At 41.4% G+C, this 24,865-nt stretch overlaps 1 protein-coding gene across 1 annotated transcript; it reads left to right on the top strand.

Annotated features, from left to right (window-relative positions):
• Nucleotides 1-16: 16 nt before the first annotated feature.
• Nucleotides 17-21,490, top strand: Srek1ip1 (SREK1 interacting protein 1). The gene is made up of 5 exons (XM_051182888.1): nt 17-130; nt 10,390-10,437; nt 16,505-16,648; nt 17,999-18,071; nt 20,220-21,490. Exons 1-5 carry the CDS (start codon nt 118-120, stop codon nt 20,392-20,394), a joined length of 453 nt encoding a protein of 150 aa, XP_051038845.1. The 5' UTR covers nt 17-117; the 3' UTR covers nt 20,395-21,490.
• The last annotated feature ends 3,375 nt before the right edge of the window (nt 21,491-24,865 follow it).

Genomic DNA, 24,865 nt, shown 5'->3' on the forward strand with positions numbered 1-24,865 from the left:
ACCGTGTGCTATAGTTTGCCGAGCGGGAGGGAGAGATCTCTCTGATAGTGCGTTGTCCTCTCAACGGACCCGAACCTAACGCGATCTCGAAAGCCCAGGACTCCGCTCACCTGCGCCATGGCAGTCCCAGGTGAAGATCAACCACAGGGTCCCCTTACAGAGGAATGGGGCGAGCAGTGCGGTCCAGGGAGCGGGGCGGCGGGGAGTCCTTGGGGATCCAGGCGAAGGCCTGAAAATGTACAGAGTTGGTTGGTTTGCATGAAAAAAAGTTTACACTCCCAAGTCCAAAGGGAGTGGGGAACGAGGGAGAGATCATCGCCGTCGCTCCCAGGCAAGCCCGAACCGCACAGGATTACAAGGAAAGTGTAGGAGGCAGAGAAGACTTGGGAGCAGGGAACTGTAGGCCTAAGAGGACAAGTTACCCAGAAGACTACAGGAACTTTCACAGGGCTTCAAAATAAAATTCGAAATGTGAACATCTGGCAGACCCAGGTAGCCATACATACTGTACGGAAAGACTCTGTCCAGAAGCGCGCAGGGGTTTGTTTAGCTCTTCCTGTCTGTAGTTACAGTGTAGCTGTGGGCCGGTTGCTGTGCCCTCTGGGCCTCACTTTCCCTATGAATAAAACAAGGAGCTTTGGTGAAATATATCTAAGATTCTCACTAGGCTTCAATTTTGTCTTCTGAGGTTTCTAACCTAGAAACCGTCAAACTGTGTCCCGGGGATGTTTTTGTCTGCTACTCCAGTTTACTGGCATGGTCAGGAGCTTCAGAAACTTCCCCAAGCTACCTTTGTCAAGATGTGTCTCTGCAGAACGCTATTGGCCGGTGATATGAAGAGATATGCCCGCCTCGACTCTCGGAGATTCACAATGCACAGTACTGTAGGAAAGACACTGAAATGTTTCTAAAGCCACGATTTGCTTAAAGCTGCCCTTCCTACTACTGTTTGGTTCATGTCTTTGGTGTGCAGCAGTCTTCTCTGAACCTTTTTCTAGAGTTCTAGGGGTGGAGAGAGGGCTGTGGAGGGGCGGCGGTAGCTGCTTTCCTAACTTCTGCAGTTTGCAAAGGAGCACGTTCGGAGCTGTGCAAAGAGAAGAGAGTGTACACTCTTTATTGTGTTGTGAACATGACAGACGCTTTTGATCGCTTAGAACTCAGCATGGGGAAAGGGAGGAATGTACAGAAAGTGGAACTCATGCCATGGTAAGCCAAATAGTAAAGACACCTAGCAGGATGCAGAGAGTACAAAGGCTGTTCCAGATGAGACCTAAGGAAACGAGAGAGGGAGGGGACCTGCAGGGTGACGGATTGAATATGGAAAGGAAGATGAAGTAAGAAATGAAAGATGCCTGCCTTGGCTAACCTTCAGTGTGCTGTTTGAGAAAAAGAAATTAACTGAAGAGATAATAACAGCATTGGACATTTACTTTGTAACCCATGCATCCCATACTAAGTCAAACATTGTATTCCCCCCCCCTTCCTTTAATAAACACTGCTGAGAGATAGCTTTCAGTATTCCCAGTTCACAGACTAAGGGATGTAGAAATCAAGTAACGTGCCTATTACAAGGGCTAGTGGTGGGTTGTCCTAGCTCTTTCCCACCGTGTGGGAATACATTTCCTAACCTATCCATGGCATAATAAGATGTTTTGTGATTGAAGGACATTAAGCAAGAGCAGAGTGTTTGGATGGTGATAGACAATAGGATACCGCTTAAGGGTTTTAAGAAAAGTTACGTTTTTAGGATGCAGTGACCTCAAGGAGAGTTAGTTATTTAGGGGCACAGTTGGTGATTAGAGGTGATTCAGGTGAGTTATCATGACACCTGTTGAGGCTGTGGCCTTATGAGAAGCCGCTAAGTTTGAGGCATGTTCCTAGAACCACTAGGAATTGATTGCTTCAATGCAGGTGGAAAATGAGATTCACTTGGTTCTAGATGTTATATGATTGGAGAGGCCTTATAACAGAAAAGGTACCTCCCAAGAGCAGAATTCAGGGGGTGGCAATGAGTTGTTTAGAGCTTGTGTTGAGGTTAATCAGACACAAAATGGAAATAGCTAATAGACAGCATAGGAATAAATAGATGTTAGGCAAGAAGTTAGAGTAAAAAACAACGCATGTCATAGGAATTAAGGGATAAAGCATGAGGCTGTGTGGCCAGTGTGTATTGTGTGAAGGGCAGTTCTGACTGGAGCCAGGGGGTATTAGCATATACGGGATATCTTGCCTGGGCATTTTGAGACCCGCGGTGGCCTCTGCGTCACACATCTGCTCCCAGAGTTGGCCTGCTGTCACTGTTTATTACTTGAACGGGCTTTCTGAGTGCCCATGCGGTGGAGACACACTGTAAAACTTTAGGAATGAAAAGATGCCACTTAAGAGAAGGGACCAAAGCAACTTCTGGCTTTGTTTGAGATGCTCTTAAACTTGAGACTGGTGTTAAAAGTATGTTAACCTTTCAATGCAACATAATGCTTCAAAGCATAATAATAAATTGTGACATTAAGCTAGATGGAACGACTTACATCAAACTGCTTAAACCCACCAAAAAAAAAAAAAAATCAAGATAATAGGTGTGACATGTGGCACAAATGCACAATGCAGCCGCTTTAGAAAATTCAGACACAGAAGGTGTTAAGATAATTTCTTGGATGATCGATCCAGACGCTGCGTGGAAGAAAAATAGAGCTCCATTGATGTGATCATCGAGGAGGACAAGTATTGTGTCATGCTCCTTTATTTTAGGTGTGATGGATTCAGCTGGGGCTGATTGCGCTCCTGGTTATTATGAGGTCTAACTTTAGAGTAATGAGCTGCCTTTCACAAACCACCAGCCTTGCCTGTTTCAGTGGTCACGTGTCTCCACCACTGTGCCTCACATTGTATGCCAGTTTCAGCCATTATGTAGGTAACAATGAGATACTGAAGACCTTAGAAAAAGTCGCAGACACTCAGTTATTTGGCAAATAGTGTTGAACACAGGATTCAGCGACGTTTACTTTCCTTGGAACATTTCTTTGCTCGTTCACAGTTGTTCAGATTAGCTCGGTTGTTGTAGCTGTGTTCTCCATCAAGACTGGACAAGGCACAAGTAGCAGTGTGTGTTACTGATATGGATGTCACAAAAGCAGACCATTTTATGGCTCTCAGGATAGAGGGTTACAATGCTATGTCAACATTTCAGTCTCATATTCCTTCAGCATATTGATGAAGCATCTATGTAATAACAAATGTGAAATCCTATGCCCTTCATTCCTCGGCCATACTATAGGTAACTTCTCTCTCTAACATGGCTGCTGAAATAATGCCCACAAAACTGCGTCTGATTCTGTCTTTCCTGGGAGGCTGACAGCTACCTGTGGATTTTGTAATTCTCTTTAAGCCACTTAACCTTTCATATGGGGCGGTGTCTTGGATTTCTTCAGCTTCTAAAATATTAAAGCTCCCTTCTCTACAAGAATGAAGTCCATAGCTCTGAGCATGACCAGTTCTTTTTTACCCTTTTATGCCCTTCTTGTGTATTCTTCCATGATACAGAAAGCCCGAGTTGGCTCTTTCCTGACCTCTCGCGTGTTTTCCCTCTCTGTGCTATGTGCCTTTGTTACTGTTACCACTTCAGTATATATTTATACCTGCCCCAGCTTTTCACCTGACAATCTTGCCTGCCACGTTTTTAGGCTTATTAGTAAGATTATATGTTGTTTTACATGTTGCCCAGCACAGGCTGTCATGTATTACAGCTATGGGTGCAGTACCCTAGGTAACCAGTATGATCTAGCTTCTTGTAGTGAGGGACTTTATTCATTTTGATAACTTTTCTAACCCATTTGCAGGATTTATAACTCATTTATGACAAGCACAATCCAATGTTGGCAGTCTGGATCGTTTGATTACATAACAGATTAAATTTATTGTCTCATGACAATAACTTTTGGTTATATACCCAAGACTTATGAGTACGTGGGCTCCTGGGTTAAGATCTCACTGGTTTGCGCCGAGCAAAGAGGGGAGTTGGGGATCTTAGGGTTGGGAAAGAACACAGGCTTCTTCTTGTTCTTATTCTAGTTGGAGACAGTTGTACCATATTTTTGAAGGAGACTTTGGCGCTTTCTCTAACCTGTCCCTATAACTTCCTGCAAGTGTAGCCCTACCTGAAACTCACAATACAGCAGGCTGGCCTCGAGCTATAGGCAACCCTCCCACTGTGGTCTCTGTGGTTACAGGCAAGCATCACCACACCCAGCTTAGCTTTTCTTACATAGATTATTTTTTGGAGCAAGTAGAAGGAAGAGTTTTATGCATTTACTTAAGTTAGCTATTTCATATCCATGGTTTCAGGGACTCTAACTGGATTACTTTCATCCCTCTCTTAGGAAACAGATGATTAAAGAGACAAACGATAGGACAGCTGTTCTTTCCAAGGATTTCCATCAAGAATTCCACTTAGCCTACTGTTTCAATTCATGAAAAATTTCAAATTTCTGTTAATTTTTTATATTATTCTCATTAGTCCATGTGAGATCCCAAGGGAGAGTATGTCTATTAATATAAACCAGAGGAAAGTTTAAAAGCTTGTTTTATTTTTGCAATCAACTTTCACAGGACATAATTATATTTTATAAAGACATTAGCACTCCTATATTAAATATCCCTACTATTTGAGGTTAAAAAAAAAAACCCCACACACTAAATTGATATTGTATTGAAGGAGCCCCACAGAATGTTAAATTAAATGATAATAAGATGACCACGTGGAAAAGTTGTTACAAAACAAAAGAAATCTAACCCACTGTTACTGATTCTAATCAAGTGAAAAGTGAAAAGATGATGTCCTGGGGTAGAGGTGATGCAGTTTCTAAGTGATACAGAGAAAGGTAAGTCTCGTTAACTGCTTGCTTTTGACGTGAAATGATTATGTCTTCAAGTCCAAGGCAGATAATAAAAATAGGAAAGTTCTACTCAGTGCTGTACATGAGGAGCTCAGGAAAGAAACCTCCTAAATGCCTGCTCCATGATTAAGGGGGAAGGTTTTTGTTGTGTATAAGAGAGGAAGAATAGCCAGGACCTCTGAGGGTCTCTGCCATGGCTACCCTCAGGGACAGGACAGGAGCAGAGAGATAAGGAGGGGAGAGAAGCAGATAGGCAGTTGCCAGATATATGGAAACCAAGAAGAGAGCAAAAATGGTTGGAGAATCATGCCTGTTATAAGGGATTATGTTGCAGGGGGAGGAGGGCGGGTTAGCTGGAACAGCCTGGGAACTAGTGTGGGGCCCTGATCTGTTGGAGGCTTGTTACAGTTAATAGAGAACTCGATGTCCTTTTCTGGAGATTGGGGGCGTGGGGTGGGGATTGTAGGAGTGGATAAGACAGTAATGGCTTTTGGCTTTTCCTGGCAAGCAGAAACAACGTTTCTAAGGAATGCTGAATGCCCAGCCTGTGCTGAGCCCAGACTGCCATCTTGTGTGGTTGGGATCTGAGGGTTCCATTTTCAATGGCTGATGGTTGACTTTGAGCCTGGTGTGGTGTACCTGCCTGGGGAGCTAGAGGCAGGAACCGCGCTATAAATTTGGAGTCAGGCCGGCCTACATAGTAAATCACAGGTCAGCTGGGTCTATAGAGCCCTGCTCAAAATTAATTTTTGACTTGTGAATCATAGGGAGTACACCTTCCGAGAAACTGCATTTTGTCAAATCTGATTGTTCACCTCATTTTGCAAGAGCTGTCAAGAGAATCGCTTCACTTGTCTTCTCTGGTGTTCTGTTTCCGTTTTTTGAAACATTGTCTCCACCCTGTAACCTGAGCAGCATGTGCTCTTCCTGTCTCAGCTTCCGTGTCTGCTGACCTTTTCTTGCTTTTGCTTCCTACTGTTGCTTTTTGCAAGTTTTCCTTCTGGGCCAACTGCTTGACTAAATATAATCTGCATGTTTTAAAAGGCCTACAGATAAAAAATGTGCAGCCCCAAAAAAAATTCTGTATGTACGATAGACAGTGCTTCTCGCTAACGCTGTGATCCTTAAAACAGTTCCTGGTGTTGTACTGACCACAACCACAAAATTATCTTTGTTGCTACTTCATACTGTAATTTTCCTACTGTTATGAACAGTAATGTGAATGCTTTCTGATGGTCTTCGGTGGCCTCTGTGAAAGGGTTGTTCTACCCCAAAGGGCTCTCCGCCCAGGTTGAGAACCATTGCTGTAGAAGAGAAGCAATAGATAACTGAATCTCAGTCCTTGCTATATAAGCCACGCCACAAAGCATCCTGCTGTAGCTTTCTTTTGTCTTCCTGTATGTGTTAGAGATGTTACATTTCATTAAACACTGGCCTCATTCCTTCATACGTAACTTACTAACTTAGTATTCTCCTGCTTATATTTAAACTCTGTCTTCTTAGGGCTACAGTGTTGCTGTGATTGACTTTATACAAAGTTGGTTTATATTTGTGCAATTGAATTGGTTGAGTTCCCAGGCATGTTGGATTAAAGCCTTGTGGTAGACATTGTGCAATGTTAATTTACACCCCGCTGACCCTTCCAGAACATACTCCCCCGCTGACCCTTCCAGAGTATACTCCCCCCTGACCCTTCCAGAGTATACTCCCCCCTGACCCTTCCAGAGTGTACTCCCCCCCCCACCCTTCCAGAACGTACTCCCCCGCTGACCCTTCCAGAGTGTCCCCCACTCAAAGCTCAATTCAGGTTTTTCTCCCTGAGCGCCTTTCTTAAGTGAAAATGGAATCCTAGCACCATTTTCAATGGGCATTTCATACAAAGAAAAGTGAGCATCTTCTACATGTTTTAGAGTCATTCCTGTTTCTTTTCCATACACTTTCTGGTCCGCTGTTGGTCCTCTTCCCCATTCCCCCCGCCCCCCGTTGCTGTTGGTCTTTTACTCGGGGTGTGTTGATTTTCCACAGTGGGGAGTTTGTCCCTCCTGTGACTTCCATATGTTGTTTTACAATCCTTCAGGTGAGGTCTGAGTTTGCTTCTGGAGGTTTTGACCACTGGGATACAGCCCTCAATGCCCCACCCGGCAACACACTCAAACCTGGCCCTCTCATACACTTCTGTCGTGACCTTCAGATTTTAGATCCTGATTGCCAAGGAGAACTAGAGGGGAGCAGGGGCATCACTGCCTAAGTCAACTTAGTGGTGAGGAAACCAAAAACATCAAGGGGCTGCGAATAAATGGGAGAGTGGATCCCTGCCCTGGGGAGGGGCTTCACCACGCACCAGCCAGAGTTCTTGTCCGAACAACAGAAAACTAAAGACTAAGTTGAAAAAGAAAGGTGGCAGGAAGTTTATTAAATCTAAGAAACTCCTTCCTAGAATGCTCAGAAACCAGAAAAGACAAAGCACACCAAAACAGAACACTCTCCCACTGCTTTAGAAAATGGGCTTCTTTTTCCCCAAAAATAAGCCAAACTGGCCTCAGACTCATTATGTAGCCCAACTGAGCTTGAACTCAGCATCCTCCTGCCTTAGCCTCCAGATGTTGAGAGCACAGATACTTAGCTAGAAGCTAGATCTTAACAGCAGGGTGAGCTATGATTACATCATTTATCCCAGGTGTGTGGTGTGGTTTGCCTTGGTCTCAACGATGCATGTAGAAGCTTTTCATTGGCCAGGTAGGCTTGCAAATGATCACAAATGAAGCTGGGATCTTAGTTCAGCCAAAAATCTAGTAAGCAAGTAGCTTATAGGGAGATCTGCTTATTTCTTTGTCATAAAAGCTTTCATCTTGGTTAAAGAAGATAGATAGCCTGAGAAAAGTTTCAGGTTCTGTTCATTCTGAAATGAAGCACTTGAAGAATGAGTTCACACCAGTGTCTCTTGCTGTAAATGAGTTCAGTTCTGGCACAGGCAGAGGTGAGCCAGCTTCACACCTGCCTGTCACTGTTAGTCTGTGGTAGTAGTAAGAATGGTGCATGAGGCAGTTTGTTCACTATTATTCAACATCTGTGGTTTCTATGGAAACAAACTTAACACTGACCCACATTCTCTGAGCTTTATTGTCAATGTGCAATTATTTTCATAATGGGGAAGCCTTAGATTGTATGAATCCAGTCTTATTCCACAGTGGATCCTGCTAACTGTGGCATGTGGCTTCTTACAGGACTAAGAAGAGACACAAGAGTCTAAAGGGGAAGAGATCCATACAGGGTGCACAGAAACTTCAGCAGTGACACCTTTTCTGATTTAAACATGTTAAAAAAAAAAAAAAAAAAAAGTGATGCTCCCTAGAGTTTGGGATGAAAGTGGGCTCCAGTAGAAACCTAATGAGTTATTAGGAAGGTGTAGGAGGAGGGTGTGATAATGTCAGAAAGGTTCTGGCTCCAAAACTGATGGACCTGTCACTCAGAGGCTGCTGGGGAGATGTTAACATCTGTGCTGTGTGTTCTTGGTAGGCTCAGATGTCAGCAGGATGCAGCATTCACCTGATCCATCACCTGGATGCAAGATGCATCTCCTGGGATGTTCTCTAAGGGTGTCCATGCGCAGTAGAGCAATGCTTGCTATTTAAACAGGCATTGTAGGACTGTGTTTACAAGAGCAGCTCATTTAGTATGTTTTAGGAGTAAGGGGAAATATCTAGTGTTTCAACTTTATCATGTTAAAGAAATGACTTAAGAATTACTTTCATTTGTAACTTCTAATGTTTCTATCTGCTCTCTACATTTTACAATAGTCTCCCATTAGGCTAACTCCATTAGAAAGATTTAGAAAGTAGAAATGGAATAATGTTACACTGGTCCTCTTATTGCTTCACGGAAGCCACTAAGAGGTTAACGTTTTTGTTAACATTCAGTGGAAAATCCAGCCACAAAAAAATAATCAGTTCTGGTGCATGCTATATAATATGGATAGTTCTTGCAAACACTATGTCCGACTTTTAAAAAGAACAAATACTGTGCAGTTTCTCCAGAGAGACAAATAGAAAGTAGACTAGAGTAGCTGATGCTGGGGAGGCAGGAGGTGTTTGCTGAGTGTGGTTACTCTTCTTGATGATAAAAATCATTTGCAGAGGAATCGCATTGAGTTTCTCTCCATTCAGTTTGATGTTGGTTTACTATATATTGCTTTTATTATGTTTAGGTACGTTCCTGTTTTCCATTTATCGTGAAGGGGTGTTGGATTTTGTCAAAGGTTTTTCAGCATCTAGTGAGATGATCATGTGGTTTTTCTTTTTTCAGTTTGTTTATATGGTAGATTACATGGGTGGATTTTCCTATGTTGAACCATCCCTGCATCCCTGGGATGAAGCCTACTTGGTCATGATGGATGATAACTCTGATGTATTCTTGGATTTGATTTGCCAGTATTTTATTGAGTATTTTTGCATCAATGTCGATGAGGGATATTGGTCTGTAGTTCTCTTCCTTAGTTGTGTCTTTGTGTGACTTGGGTGCCAAGGTAATTGTAGCCTTGATAAAAGAGTTTGCCAATGACCTTTCTGCTTCTATTGTATGAAACACTTTGAGAAGTATTGGTATTAGCTTTTCTTTGGATTTCTGGTAGAATTCTGCACTGAAACCATCTGAACCATCTGGCCTGGGCTTTTTTTTTTTTTTTTTTTTTTTTTTTTTGGTAAACTTTTGATGACTGCTTCTAGGTCTATTTAAATCACTTATTTGATCTTGATTTAATGTTGGTAAGTGATAGCTATCCAGAAAATTGTCCATTTCCATTAAATTTTTTAACTTTGTGGATTAAAATTCTCTCTTTGGTGTGTATTTTATCACAGTCTTAAAAGTCAGTTTCCTTTCTTCATCAACATCTGCATGCCCTGACTACACAGAAATACCCTGAATGTTTGTGAACTATTATCAGAATTGAACATGTGACTACCTTGTTTTCACTTCTCAAAGTTCAAGTGCTGAATTCAAGATGCTTTTATGGAATTTCACCAATTTCCTTGAGAAAAGATGAAATTATTTTTTCTACTGAAAGCCAGAAAAATGTTTACTATATAACTTAGTGTTTATATATACATATATCATACATATCTATATATGGTAGAGAGAGAAAAAAAGAGAGATGGTAAATTAGTTACATTTAAACAATAAGTCATAGTACCCTAGAATTTTTTTCCCAGTGTTGTGGGATTCCTAAAATTTTTAAGCTCTCAACTATAATACTGTGTTCCTACTGAATTAGAAAAATATATGTCCTTGAAATATTGGTCAAATGATTTGGGTAAATTCACTTTTGGTAAGTTGACTGTTAATCCAAATAATTGAGTAGTGTTGCTAAAATTAGAGGGTTTTTTTGTTTTTGTTTTTTTCAAGGAATTTTAGAATAAAAGGTTTTCTTAGGGTTTTATCATATGATAAAGTCTTTCTTTTTACTTACATGTATTTTCCCAAATGTTCTTCAATTTTATTTCAGGTTGCAACAAGGACAATGTCCGAGCAGGCTGCAAAAAATGTGGCTACCGTAAGTGTGCTGAAAAGCAATATTCTGTCTCCTGTGTTTGCTGGGGCCATTGTTGGGGGGTGGGACAGCATGGCTTGCCATGGTGACTTCCACAACTCAGTGGGTGACCCTGAGCCCTTCCAAGGGTTTGTAGTTGACTCTGAAACTAGCAAAGGTGCCATGAAATATGAAGGGTTAGCGTGAAATTTAGAAGTTTGGAGAAAGTAAAACCAAGATAATTTAAAATATAACAGTAAAAGACTATGCATATAAAAATGTAGACGGTGCTGGAGAGATGGCTAGGCTCTTTAGAGCATTTGTTGCCCTTGTGGAGGACCTGGGTTTGATTTGCACCATCCATGTGATAACTCTTAGCCATCTGCAACTCCAGTCCTGGAGATCTAGCATCCTTTTCTGGCTTCCACCAGCACCAGGCATGCACACGATACACATACCTGCGTGCAAGAAAAAAATATGTAAAATAAGTAAATCTTTAAAAAATGTAAATGTGACTGTACATATGTTTGTGTATGCTATATGTACACCTATGTGTTGCTTTGTTTCTGGATACCAGATGAAGAGTAAAGGCATTAAAAACAGTCTTTGAATGTTTTCTGCATGTATTCCTTTGCATAAAGGTTTGCTTGGTCTCAGAATTTCTGCTCTTGTGCAAAAAAAGAAAAGGAAAGGAAACTAGATTTCAACAATGTCTCCAATGTGATTAATATAATAGAATTAGAAGGTACATCCAAGCCTATGTAATTGCATACAGTATCATGTGATTTTATTCTGTAAACAGCATTCCTGGGGGTAAATCCAGCAGCTCTGCAGGCCTTACCAATAGTTATTCCTGGCAGCACTTGCTGTCTCTAAAGTTGTTTGACATCTGTGCTGACTAAACTGGACAGTTAGGATATTCCACTTCATTGAACGCTTATTTTCTAATAAATGTAAGTGATTTAACAGAGATTTCCATGAAGATCAAGAAATTGATTTATAAACTTTGTTATTTTAGAAAATTTACAAATAAAATAAGTATCGCAGACCACGATTAAATAACTCTATGAAGAAGGTTTCCTGCTCGTCATTTTAATGGACAATTGCTTCTGGTGGTTCTGGCAACAGATGACTGAAGTAAACACCTCAGCACTTACCAGATGGGCAGCAGTGGGCACGTGACTTAACCGTTCTGTGTTTTGGTTTTCTGGTGCCTAACCCCATAGAGGTTGCTGTGAATATTCAATGAGCTTGTGTAAGTAATGACTTGAGGTCATTGGCTGGCCATAGTTAGTCCTCAATTTTTTGTGAGCTGTGATTGTTGCATATTAGAAAACCAAGGCTCTTCCATTATAAGATGGGAAAGTGAAATTTGAACTCTGGTTATCAGATTCCTTTCTTTGCCACGCTTTTTCTTACTTTCCATAGTGGCAGAATGTGTCAAATGTAAATTTTTAACCATTTCTCAGTAAATCATTCTGAGCATTACCTTTTGTAGCTCTGGACAGCCATCTCCACTTTCTATTCCAAATCATTTTGATAACCTCGAATAGAAATCTAGCTGTGAAGTAGAAAGTCTGTCGTCCCTCCTTTCCTTAGCTCTTGGTAATTTCTGCTACTCTGCATGGTTCTTTTTGGAGGAACCATATACTGTCCTTTGTGTCTGACTTAGCATATGTTTCAAAGTTACCCTATGTTGTACTGTGCATACATGTTGACCTTGTTTCTTTTGGTAGGATGGTGTTAAATTGCATGGATATACTATACTTTCTTTACCCATTCACCATAGGTTGTTTTTACCTTTTAGCATTACAAATAATGTTATAGTGATCACTGATAGGTTCCTGATTTTCATTCCTGTAGGAATATTCTTAGGAGTGGAATTATTGAATTGCCTGCTAGACTTTTTGAGAAGCCACCTAACTTTTCCACACTGGCTATATTTTATATTCCTATTAGGAATAAATAAGGCATCCCATGTTTCCACATCCTCACCAGCATTTATTACTTTCTAATTTGATAAAATGTACAGACTTGAGCAATAGTAAGAAGTATATATTTGGTTTGATATTGCCCCTAGTTCCAGATAAAGATCTGGTAAAAATCCTTGGATTTCCCAAGTAAAAGTGCTAAAGGGTGTCTTTTGTTATCTATAACAAATACTTTTCAACCAAACATGTATTTCTTCTTAGGACTTTTAGTGCATTCGGTATAGACACTGATTGCCAGAAGAAACACACAGATGTTTAGAAGGTTGAAACCAGCCCTTCAGGCAAGGGAGAAAGAATTCATAGAGGGTAACTTCAATCACCAGTGGCCAGTGATGTAATTAACCAGTCATGTCTGATGGAAATCCACAGAAAACTCTACACTACAGAGTTTTGAGAACTTTGGGGTTGGTAAATATGCTGAGGTGTTGGGGAGATGGCATACCCGGATAAGGCTACCCCCCCCCCACAGACATACCCAGATATTTCCCTGTGCATCTCTTCCATTTAGCTGCTTGTGAGCTGTGCACTTCATGATTAACTGCAAATGGTAAGTCATCTGTTCACCTTCGCTCAGTGAACCATTATAAAGAATCACCACATTTGAGGAGCTTTCTGGGACCTCTGTGACTTTGTAGCTGGCCAGTCCATGTGAGGGGTCTAGATTTGTGATTGACATCTGAAGTTGGAGAACCTTGTGAAACTGAACCCTCAATCTGCGGGGCTGCACTAAGCCCGGAAAATGTCCCAGATGGATTTAACTGGGCCAGCAAGATGTCTTGGTGGTTAGCGTGCTTGCCACACAAGCCTGACGGTCTGCCCCAGCAATGCAGAGGTGGAAGGAAGAGGCAACTCTGCGGAGTCGCCCTCTGAGCTCCATCTGCATGCCTTGGCACATGTGCATGCCCTCCCCCCCCCCCCCGTAAGAATAAATAAAATTCAGGAGTGGATTTAACTGTATGCTGCCCAGCTAGTGCCCAGAGAATGGAGAACTAGTTGTTGATGTGGAAAGAAAGGTACGCATTGCTGTGGGAAGTGTTGTGAGTAAATTCCAGACCATCCCAATAGATGTGAGCTTGGAATAATAATAATAATAATAATAATAATAATAATAATAATAATAATAATAATTTGGAACAACTGCTCCTGTGCATTTTGGCCATTTGTGTTTCTTTTCTGAAGATATTTGTCTTGCCAGTTTTTTAGACGCGGTCCTGTTTTCACTAAGGTTTAGTTGTTTCTTACATACAGTAAGCAGATACTAAACTCTATCAAATATATGATAATAACTATTTTTCCGATTCTACGTTATTTTTCCTGATCATGTTCTTTGAAAAAAGTGTTTTAGGTTGATAAAATTAAATTTTATCAATTTTTTTTCTATTGATGCTTTGTGCTTTAGGTATCATCACATCTAAGAGTCTGTTGACAAATCTACAACAGCCAAGATTGACTCTTATGCTTTTTTCTAAAGGTTTGGTGGTTTGGAGTCTTGTATTTTTTCTGTTTGCCTTCTTTGAGTTTTCCATGTGATGCGAGGTTGGGGTCTGTGCTATTATTTAAAGTACAGCTGACTGTTGTTCTCTCCCTGAGTGATGGGCACTCTTGACAGGATTCACTTTAGTCATTGGTTTTTTTCTTTTCTGGTCACTGGGACAGAATGCCTGACGTAGCCACAGAATGGGGTCGGGGGGAGGTGCTGCTCTTCGGCTTGAACTTTCCTGGATTCCTAGCTTTCGTGGCCTGCTCTGTTGTCTCTGAGCCCAAGGTAGGGCAGCACATGGTGGCAGGTGGAGTATGTATTCACCTTACTGCTGACAGGAAGTCGAAAAGCCCTGAACTGCTGACACACCCTTCCCCTACACACACACACACACACACACACACACACACACACACACACACACACACACACGTTATTCCATCTGGGCCTCCAACTCATGGGAGGGTACAACCCACATCTGGGGTGTGTGTCGTCCTGAGCCTGGTCTCTCACTAAGCCCAGAGCTTATTGATCTGACTGTTGTCTTCAGTCTGCTTGCCCCGTAGGTCCCCAGTCTCTGCCTCCCAGGTCCTGTGACTACAGGTGGCCCCATGCCCACCTGACCTTTCTTATAGGGCTCTCTGGACCCAAGCTCTGGTCCTCACACTTGGATGGCAAGTGCTTTGTTCACTGAGTCAACTCCCCAACCTATCACACTGTAATAACTCTTTGCCCTCCATCTTCTTAGAGTATATTTAAAGAGAAACCACAGGGACATGAGTGGTTAGAAAGACAGTGATGTCCTAAGCTTTCACTGAGACCCAAGAAGAAAAACAACAGCAGCAGACAAAACCACACTTCAGTTGGGGTTTCACAAGTGATTGGTTGTGTCACCTCCATCAATGTGAAGCTAAAAGAGTTATGCTACTCCTAAGCATTTATTTCCCATACATGTTCATTTCCGTGTAAAGCTCATGCGAGTAAAGTCAGATTGCGTCATGAGGCATTTCCGGTCACCGTGGCAAGCTGGGTCACAGCGGAAAGCCTACTTTTCTGTGCCGAGTGCATCGCTCTGGAGGGAAATAATGTGATAAGAGCAGAGCCTAACCTAGAACCCGGGCTGTGAAGGGGGAAAGGCAGCCCGCCCAGGGCTGGGATCCTAGAGTGAAAGCAGGGGTCACACTGACCCAGCTACCTTCACAGCTGCAACTGTGTGCAGTGAAGCGTAGCGCCTGGGTAGCGGCAGGGTGGCTAGAGTGATGGCACCCTCATAAGGTCGCTGCGGAGCTGTGAAGTGGGGGTTAGGGAAGTTTTACTTAACCATCTATTGGTCCATATTGGCAAGAATGCTGGTGTTTGAGTACCTGTGAAGTAGCAATTACAAGGAAAAGAACAACGCAGACTTGCCCAGCAAACCTCAAATTGTCCAGTTTACAGTGAGGCAGGTATTTGTCTGGTGCTGTGAAATTACTGTTAAAAAGTGGTGGTATAGGGGCCGATGATACACTCAGCAGATATTTGCCTAGCATTTACTAAGTGGTAAGGTCAGTCCCTAGCACCATATAAACCCCAAGCATAGTGACCCACACCTGTTATCCCAGCACCATAATCACATTAGAAGGTAGATGGGATGGGATAGGACTAAAGCAGAACTGCATCTCTCTCTCTCCCTCTCTCTCTCTCTCTCTCTCTCTCTCTCTCTCTCTCTCTCTCTCTCTCTCTCTCTCTCTCTCTCTCTCTCCCTCCCTCCCTCCCTCCCTCTGTGTGTGTGTGGGGGGGCTACTCATGTGCCATGGCCACTTGTGGACATCAGAGGGAAACTTGTGGAGTTCTCCCCTTCCACCCTGGGGGTCCTAGGGATGGGATTTCAGTCCTTGGGCTCAGTGGCCAGTGGTTTTATTCACTGAACCAACTTTCAGCCCCCATGTTGTCCCTTTCGTTCAGTCCAGAAGCGGCCTGTGGAATGCTGCTGCCCTGGTGTAGGGTGAATCTTCCCACTTCCACTAACCTAATGCAAACCGTCAAAGATGGCCAGAGGCTTGTCTTCAGTGATCCTGGATCCTGTCAGGATCTAGATAGTGATACCCATCTCAGTGAACAATTACTGAAGTCTCCTTAGTGGAAGAATTTTAGGGAAAATGATACCAGAAGTTAAATATTTAGTTTTTTAAATCCTTTAGAAAAGCTATTTTAGTTTTGTGTGATGCTTATGCATTGTGACCACTTTAATTAGATGAAAGATGTAACCGCATGAGTTAGTAGTCAAGCAGAGGAAGAAAAGCTACAAGGAGGGGATAAAATATAAAGTTCCATGCAGCAGAATGTGTTTTTAGTTATGCTAATCTAGATAATGTAAAATAACCTGTTCTTTTAGGAAGGGAAAATAGGGATTCAGTATTCTGAAATGCATGACAAGTGTCCCCACAATATTTCTTGAATTAGAAGTTCGAACGGGGAAGGGAAAGTTCTGTTGGAATGCTGCATTTGAGCAAAAACCCGCGAAGGAAAACTACTCAACTGACAGCCTGTATGCTGGTGTTGAACTTGTACATGTGAAGCACCAGAACAAAGCACAGACACGTTGTAGTTCACCCTTCTTGGCCTTTGTCTCCTTGTTTAGCCGGCCATCTGACTTTTGAGTGCCGCAATTTTCTCCGGGTAGACCCCAAAAGGGACATCGTGTTGGATGTCAGCAGCACAAGCAGCGAGGACAGCGACGAAGAAAACGAGGAGCTGAACAAACTGCAGGCCCTGCAGGAGAAGAGTGAGCAGGGGCTTTTCTCCCGCTCCTCCTGGGTCATGTCACGCTTACATGCTTGTGCTCCCCACCTAATTGTCTTTCCTATTGCATGCAAGGGCTACGGCATAGGTGAGCATAGGCTGGGATGGAAGGGGTCAGTTAGGAGACCAGGAGCAAGTCAGTTTCTGATTCCACCGTGTCGTATGAGACGGGCATCAGACTTCCAGAGCCATTGACAAACACCAGAGGGTTTAGATGCTCGGAAGCTTAGTAGCAATTTTAAGTCCACAAAGAGTCCTAGGCATAGGCAAGCGAAAATCCTAAGACTGCAAATCATAAGTCCGGGAATTTCCTTCCTGCTTTTGGACATACTGTCACCACGATTCAACTAAGAGGGGTTGGAGAGATGGCTCGGCAGTTACAAGACCTTGCTGTGGGTCCAGGGGGACTGAGTTCAGCTCCCGCCTCAGGAAGCTCACAACTAACTGCTCTTAAGTCCAGCTCCGGGGACTCCTCCAGCCTCCTCTGGCTTCCAGCACTTGCGTACAGTCACAAAATAAAACTCAGTTTGCAAATCATTGAAAGAGTCATAGGAGAAGTTCTTAATATTACTTTTTTAAACAACAAAGCCAGCTTCAGTTGGGTGGTTGTGAAAGAAGCATCTCTAATCTTATGCTCCATGTTGTTTTTAAAAGCCTTGTAATGGGATAAACACAACACTGGAGGTTTATAAACTTCACACCCTCTGTGTAGATATTATGCAGAAGCCAAGTCATTCTGTTCTAGATTTTCGGAGAGCTTAAGGCAGTGATTTTTGTGTTATTCCACTTGAGGTAAGAGAAGCAGTTACACATGAGTGAGGAGCCGGGGGCGGGCGGGGGGGGGGGGTGTTTCTCAGCTTCTTGTGGTGCAGATACCTAATGCCGCTGGCTTTCCTCTCCATCTATTCTGCGGAAGCCCATTGGGTGCTGTGTTCACATTCACTTTTCCTTGACTCCTCCTCCTCTTCTTTGGCAAGGACATTGGATCAGGGTGTGTTGTTAGATCATACATACTTGTAATTTGCCTCTAAACAGTTGTCCTCTGGATACTAATTTCTAATTTCAAATCATTGTGATCAGCAAGATGCTCAATATGATTTCCTTCTTAAATTTATTAAGACATAATATATGAGCTAATGTGATCTTCTGGGTTTCGTAGTTGAAGATGTCACCATTAATATTGTAATTACCATCAATGAAAGAAAAGGCATTTTGCTAAAATATACGTGCCCACATATGCTCATGCAGGCGCACACATGCACGCACACACACAGCATGTTTGTACATAGATTTGTGTTGAATTGATTTTTGTCCTCCACCTTCTTCCTTGCAGGAATAAATGAAGAAGAGGAGAAGAAAAAGGAAAAAAGCAAGGAAAAAATTAAATTGAAGAAAAAGAGGAAAAGGTACCTTTTAACAGGTTATTTAGGTATAGAAAGGGAAACCATACGTTGTTAGTCCAGGAAGGTTTATAAATTTTCTTTTTCATGTGGTCCATTTAATTTGAAGATTTCTCTTAATGAGAATAATATGTTTATATTTACTTTAGTTGAAATAGCACAGCCCTCGTTCGGCATTAGCTCATAAGTGGGGTCATCATGCCTGTTCTCACTGGGACAAATCCAGGTCCTGATGAGAGGGTTTCTATCTGTCATCCTTTCTATGTTTGTGTCCTGGATTTCACCTTTAGAGCGAGAGCTGAGATTTTGGTTGGATACACATCTAAATTTTTCATGTGTATTTTATGCTCATTTTAAAACTGGATTCTAAATGTCTGTATTCTGTCATTACCATGACTAAGAAATTAACTTATTACTGGAATTTAATAGAATTTCATAAGCCTAAACTTCCTTCAGCTACTTCACAATCCTCACTAGCCATTTGTGAAATTTTTACTGGTAAGATTTTTAATGATTAATTAAAGAAATTGATCAAATGCAGTTAAGAGACAAATCCTCCCCCTGATTATTAAGTACAGTCATATTCATACTAAAATAAATAAACATATTTTTTGAGCATTTGCTCTTAGTTAGGTCTGGTCTAGACTTTATTCTCCCAGAATTTTTTTTAGGATCAAGTGTTACCACTTTATAATTTTATAATGCACTTGACTATATTTTAATACTTCAGAAAACCTGTGAATGGTCAAAGTTAGCTCACTTTCATGTGTTGGGAATTAATCTCTAACATAAGAATTGCTGGAGCAGAGTCTCAGATTTCTGACTGGTGTGGTGTTATTTGTGCTAAGGGATCAGGCTGAGTTGCATGCAGGAAACACGAGGCCATGTAGTTTTCCGTGTCCTGACACATGTGGCTTGTAGTTAGACATTGTAATCAAACCCATCTGTGTCAAGCTTTGCAGACCTTAGGACCTGAAACCCAAACCTCTTCATGCACATACAGATGGCCACCTAATGGTGTGCTGCGCCCAACCGAGGTGTTTACCCTAAAGATGAGAATCCAGGACCAAAAAGAGGAGGAAAATGTGCAGGCATGGAAGACTCTGTGTGTGCAAATAAGTAGGCCAGTCAGAGAACAGGAGGGAAGTGGGGGGAGTGTGGAGTCAGGGCCTCACTTTAAAAAAAAAACTTTCAAATATTAGTTATGTTTATAGATAAATAGATAGATTCCTAAATATATAAATAGAACCTATTCAATTCATATAATGTTTCTTGTATGAACTAACTTTTAAGGTAACTGGTGATTTTAAATTAATTTAATTTCTGTGTTTGGACATAGGTAAAATGTTGTGCTTTAAAAGCTGAAAAGATGGAGTTCTTGTTTGTTTGTTTCTTTAGCTCACTCACCACCCCACCACCACCACCACCCCACCCCCCTGCTGCAGCCCATATCAGGGAAGGAAATCTTATGGTGTTCCCTCTCAATTTTGTGTTAAAATATTAATAAAGTATAATGCTAAATCACCCTCATTCATTTACATGCAGTATTCATTTAAAAGCACCCTTTCTGTAATAAAAATTACTTGGAAATACAAGTGTTCATTTCTAGCATTGCAAGCAGAAGGATCAAGTTCATTATCATGAAAAATCACAGGAATTACAAAAGTGCTTTTATTTTGTTAATTTTCAGCTCTTATCCATTCACACTGAGGAACAATTAGGATCCTTTTTATATTTAACCATAATTGCCTCCCTTTGTGACTTAAGAGAATATGCTAGCAAGTTATTACATATACAAGTGGGCTGTGTGCATGAGGTCGGCGAGCTCTGCTTTGGTTTTCCTGGTCAGATCCTGAAGGGCAGGCAGCATGCAAACATACCTGTCACAGCCCCAGAAAGGTAATGTCAGTCTCACCGTCTAAAGAAAGCCCATTGCATTGCTAGAGTTGGGCAGAATTCAGATGTAGCTTTATCAGCTTTTTGTGACCAAGCATAAAAAATTTCCAATTTTGCATTTAAAAGAGAATAGAAATCAAATTTTCAGTTCTCTGTGTTTGCACTTCCTCTTCCAAGAATTAAGGCAGCTCAGATCCTACTTAATTCATGTCTCCAGTCCTAACTGCAGGGTCAACTATAATGTGTTCTTGCCCACAGGTCTTACTCCAGCTCCACGGAAGAGGACTCTTCAAAACAGAAGAAACAGAAAAAAGAAAAGAAAAAAGAAAAGAAGAACAAATCAAAAAAAGGAAAACATCACAAAAAGGAAAAGAAGAAGAGAAAAAAGGAAAAACATTCTTCCCCCAACCGTTCTGAATTCACTAAAAAGTAACCGAATCGGCCTAACTCAGGAAATTGAAGAATTCAGTATTTTTAACTATTGTACCTTCCTTGGAATTGCTATCTAATTACGCTTCACAGCAAATCCCAGCCTCTCCCATAAAGACATTTCTCACATGTTGGGACCCTTGTCTCTCTGCTCATCTGTATTAGACCCATCTTGTTCCTCGGCAGCCATGTCTCAACTATAGATACCTGTATTTGTGTTTCTGCGTGTTAGGCTAGCATTGTCACTTCATGAGTTAATCATCACATGGCTTTACTATAGTCAAACCAAGTAATCTGCATAGCAGCTACTGAGTGGCGTCTGCCTTCCAGTTAGGTAGCTAGGTTGGTGGTAGTGATTTGCTCTTGATACTGAAGAGTTTAATAGCTTTATCTACTGTGTAATGTATAAAGATGGTGAAGTTCTTCACTGTTGTTTTTAAAAATCTAGGCTTTTTAAATAATATCACTGAAGATAAAACTGCTTTACTGATCTTAAGTTTTTAAATGAATGGGACCTATAGGAAGATAATGAAAGTATTTATAACATTGTTTTATGAAATGCATGTTTCTAGCACATGCCTCCCGTTTTTATGAAAATTAAAATATCCCCTTTTTAAAGAGACCCACTTAGCTGACTTGAAAGTCTGGCAGGGAGATTCTGTGCCAGTCAGGATTATCAGGGTCGATCCTGGGTTGATGAACACATGTGCCACATTGGCATGTCTTACAGTGATACCTCAAACGCAGAACTTTTGTGTGGAAACAGCAAAATCCTCATTAAAGCTGATTTTTATTATATCTAGTGTAATGGTGCTTGCATACATGAGTTTTATGGTGGTTTTTAGGAATATTTGCATATGTATTTATTTTTTCTGAAATGGCTTTGGAGTGAGTTTCACACTGAATGACTTCACAGATAACCAGTGTTACTATTTCCCCTTTCACCAAACAAATTTTAGTAGCACTGTAAAAATTTTTAAATCAAGAATTTCTTTCTCTACTTTTGAAATTAGAAGCCTTTGTATAATAATGAAACTTTGTATATACATAAGCATTTTCAGTGACATGTTAATAGATATAAATGTTTCTGAAATGTTTAATTTCATGGTCATCAGTGTAGTGTTTTTTAACATCTAGTATTCCCAAATCCCAACAAGTTAACTTAATATGCTGTAAAAGCATTGAAAACCAACCTTCTAGAAGAGAGAAATTGAAAGGCATGGTGGAACACAGAGACCGCCCATGCTTATGGTCTGGAAACATAAGCATTGTGAAAGTAGTCATACTATTTGTCCTCATTTGCTTTTTTGTTGCTAGAATAAAACATTAACCAAAAGAAAAAGAAAAAAAAAGAAAACCAACCTTCTAGCTTGGAATAGCACCAAAGTTTCTAAGTACCTTGCTATGGCAAGCACACTTATATAGCATCAGATTGGTAGGTAGCGACATGGTTGCAGCTAAGTACACTTGCTCTTACAGGCTGGAGAGCTTTACCAATTTTTTCCTTGCCCAGCACCCACACTTGCATGCCCTGGTCAGACTGGGGGCCTTGTAAGTCTCTGAACACACCCTCATTTCTGCCCAGGATCCACAGAAACCACACCCACACCCTTTCCTAGCATTGCTTCCCTGAAGTGCCCACATCTTCAGCTCTTCCACAGACTAGCAACTCTCTTGGCCCATAAGAAGTTGTTTTGTTTAGAGTTTAGTCAGTTGTTGGGACTGAAGCACAGAACTTTCAGATTTTTTTTTAAGGGCTTGTTTTGTCGACGCTAATTTTGTGAAAGTCAGTTATTTGATTATTTTAGTTCTCTGGATTAATGAAAATAAATAAATGCCATTCTTAAACTCCTTTAAAAAAAATAAAATATCAGGTAGCCGGAAAGGTGGCTTGGCAGGTAAACACTCTTGCTTCTCATAGAGAGGGCCTGAGTTCAGTTCTCAGCATCCTCACTAGGAAGTTCATAACCACCCGTAACCCTTTTACTCCAGTACCAAGGGATCCAATGCCTTCAGCTGACCTCTGGTATTCATGAGCACTTAGCAGATGCTCACACAGACATATACATGTGTATGTAAATTTAAGGCTTGCTAATATGAAACTTAAAAAGACATAGCAAATGCTACATAAAGAAATGGCCTCATCCTGTTGTGTATGTATCATTGTTAACAGTGACAGTAGTTGTAAAGGAAGAGTTCATTATATTTGTGAGTTTCATGTCTATTAATTGTAAGAAAATATAAACTGACTCATACAGGGTTTTTTATTGATTTTTTTTTTCTTGATGCAGCTAATGATTCAGAAACTTTATTTACGTATATAGCTAGCCCTCACTCAGTAATCTGGTATAATAAAATAAAAAAATTTTAATGGACCAGTTATTTCCCCCAGGAATAGTCTTAAGATTATTAACACATTTCCCTATAATATTAATATACCTTCTGAAATATCCAAGTAAAAGTCATTTATTTTTACTAAAGTAAGAAGTTGTTGTTGGAATGGGATGCATATCTCATTAATACCTCCTCGGAAGATTCATGAAATGTCTTTATAGGCAATATGAAGCAGAAAGCAAGCCTCATTTAGTCAGAGTCCAAAGGGCTGGTATGGTTACTCTGCGCAGCCTGTGCCTTTGCAACACTGGCCACGCTCCATTTCCTTCCTCTAAGCCCCTGAGAGCCTTTGGCCACACCTCCGGGTGCACGTTCTATCTCCACCTCCATGTGTCAGCAAAGTCATTTAGCTTCTTGGGGCCTTCGTGTCTCTTGCCTATGAAATACCGCACTACGTTGTGTCACATCACTTCTAGCGGAATTCAAATAATATTCTTCTAAGGAAGTATTACAGATAAGCAGCCAGCATTCTCTGAAGGCTATCTTTACGATTATGACTGCTAAATGTATCAACTTAAGTAGATAAATGGCGTTCAGTTCACTTTGTTACAACCCGACTATGTCATTTTCACCAGATGCAAACAGAATTTACACATTTGTGTTTGTAGCTAAATTATCCGAACACTTGGAAGCTTCTGTTTCTAAGCTGATGAGAATCTCTCTCTCTCTCTCTCTCTCTCTCTCTCTCTCTCTCTCTCTCTCTCTCTCTCTCTCTCTCTCTCACACACACACACACACACACACACCAGCTTTCCCATTCTTTTCCTCGGATCGTGTCTCAAAGCCCTCCGGGTGTTCTCTTAAGTTCCTCCCATTCAGTACATCTCTCGCCCCGTTAGTTATTGCAGGCCAGGGGATGATCAATGACTTGTGTGTCTATATTGGCGACTCAGATTCTCGGCTGCCTTTGGCCTTGAAGAAGGTAACAGAGTTCTCACTAGCACCTATACACCGTGCCCGCCTGCTGCCCCGAAGAGCTCACAGTCCAGTTAGTAAAAGTGCCATTAGAAGTACATTCATGTGAGGGCAGTAATGAACCCGAAGATTCATGGGAAGAAATACAGACGCTGCCTTAGTCTGATGCGGCTAGAGGGGCTCCTGAGAGGACGCAACCCCCGAAGCCGGAGCTATCAAGGTTGATGAGTAGAGTCTGGGCACTTCTGGAAGAGGGAGTGTGGGCAGGAAGAAGGCAATGGCATAGAGTTAAACTGTGTGCCTCAAGAAACGGACGCCTGGCAGGGCAGTGTGCCGGTGGTGAGAACCGAGACACCATTTCAGGTTCCAGCGACCAAGACAAGGAACCCCTAGGCTCCACGTTTAGGAGCTTAGGTTTTGCTCTCCAAGCCATGAGACATGACAACGTTTTTAGAAAGGAAATGGCTCTCACAGGGGTTTGGTCTCTTTGATGATTCTGTTTTATAATTTTTAAAAGGTGAAATTGCTGACATTAAAAGTCCACATAGAAGATGATTTTAGGGTTTTGTGCTCCGTTGTTTATAAACTACACAATGGCTTATATTTCCTAAAATAATAAAAATAAAAAAGCCTTAGTATACTACCAGATGATTCTAAGAATTTATATTCATGTACATTTTTTCAAAATGTGATCCATTGTTAATTTCACTTTATTCTTGATGGGTTCAAAACTATGTTAGTATTGGGGAAGCCCAAATAAATATTTTTAAATATATTTTTTCAATGTATAGACTGTGTCATGATTAAATAAGGCTTCTTTTAATATTTTGTCTCAATTTTGGAAGCATCACTGCTTCAAAGTTCCAGAGACACATCTCTTGGTCCATTCAGGTAACCTAGAGGTGAGCTATGTCAAGGATGGCAGCTGATCGGGGTACTAGGCTTCAGTGTACAAGATCAGAGGTGACAGAAACCCCAGTTGCTAAGGTCAGCCCAGTTGCTAAGGTCAGCGTCGTCTAACTGCGCTCATGTCCCTCCCTTCAACTCCTCTTTCGGTGCGGGGCACAGCGAAGGTCTGCAGAGCCATTTCTTAGACACTGTGTATAGTGTACACAACCACATGTCTCCATTTTGCCTTTCCCACAGATACGGAGAGGATGGGTTCT

This window comes from Phodopus roborovskii, unplaced genomic scaffold (assembly GCF_943737965.1).
Source record: "Phodopus roborovskii unplaced genomic scaffold, PHOROB, whole genome shotgun sequence".
Lineage (NCBI taxonomy): Eukaryota > Metazoa > Chordata > Mammalia > Rodentia > Cricetidae > Phodopus > Phodopus roborovskii.

Excerpts from the sequence above, each read along its gene's own strand:
- Srek1ip1 (XM_051182888.1), top strand. Across the intron at positions 16,649-17,998 it reads GCAGGCCCTGCAGGAGAAGA|GAATAAATGAAGAAGAGGAG; the intron begins GTGAGCAGGGGC and ends TCTTCCTTGCAG. Across the intron at positions 18,072-20,219 it reads TTGAAGAAAAAGAGGAAAAG|GTCTTACTCCAGCTCCACGG; the intron begins GTACCTTTTAAC and ends TCTTGCCCACAG.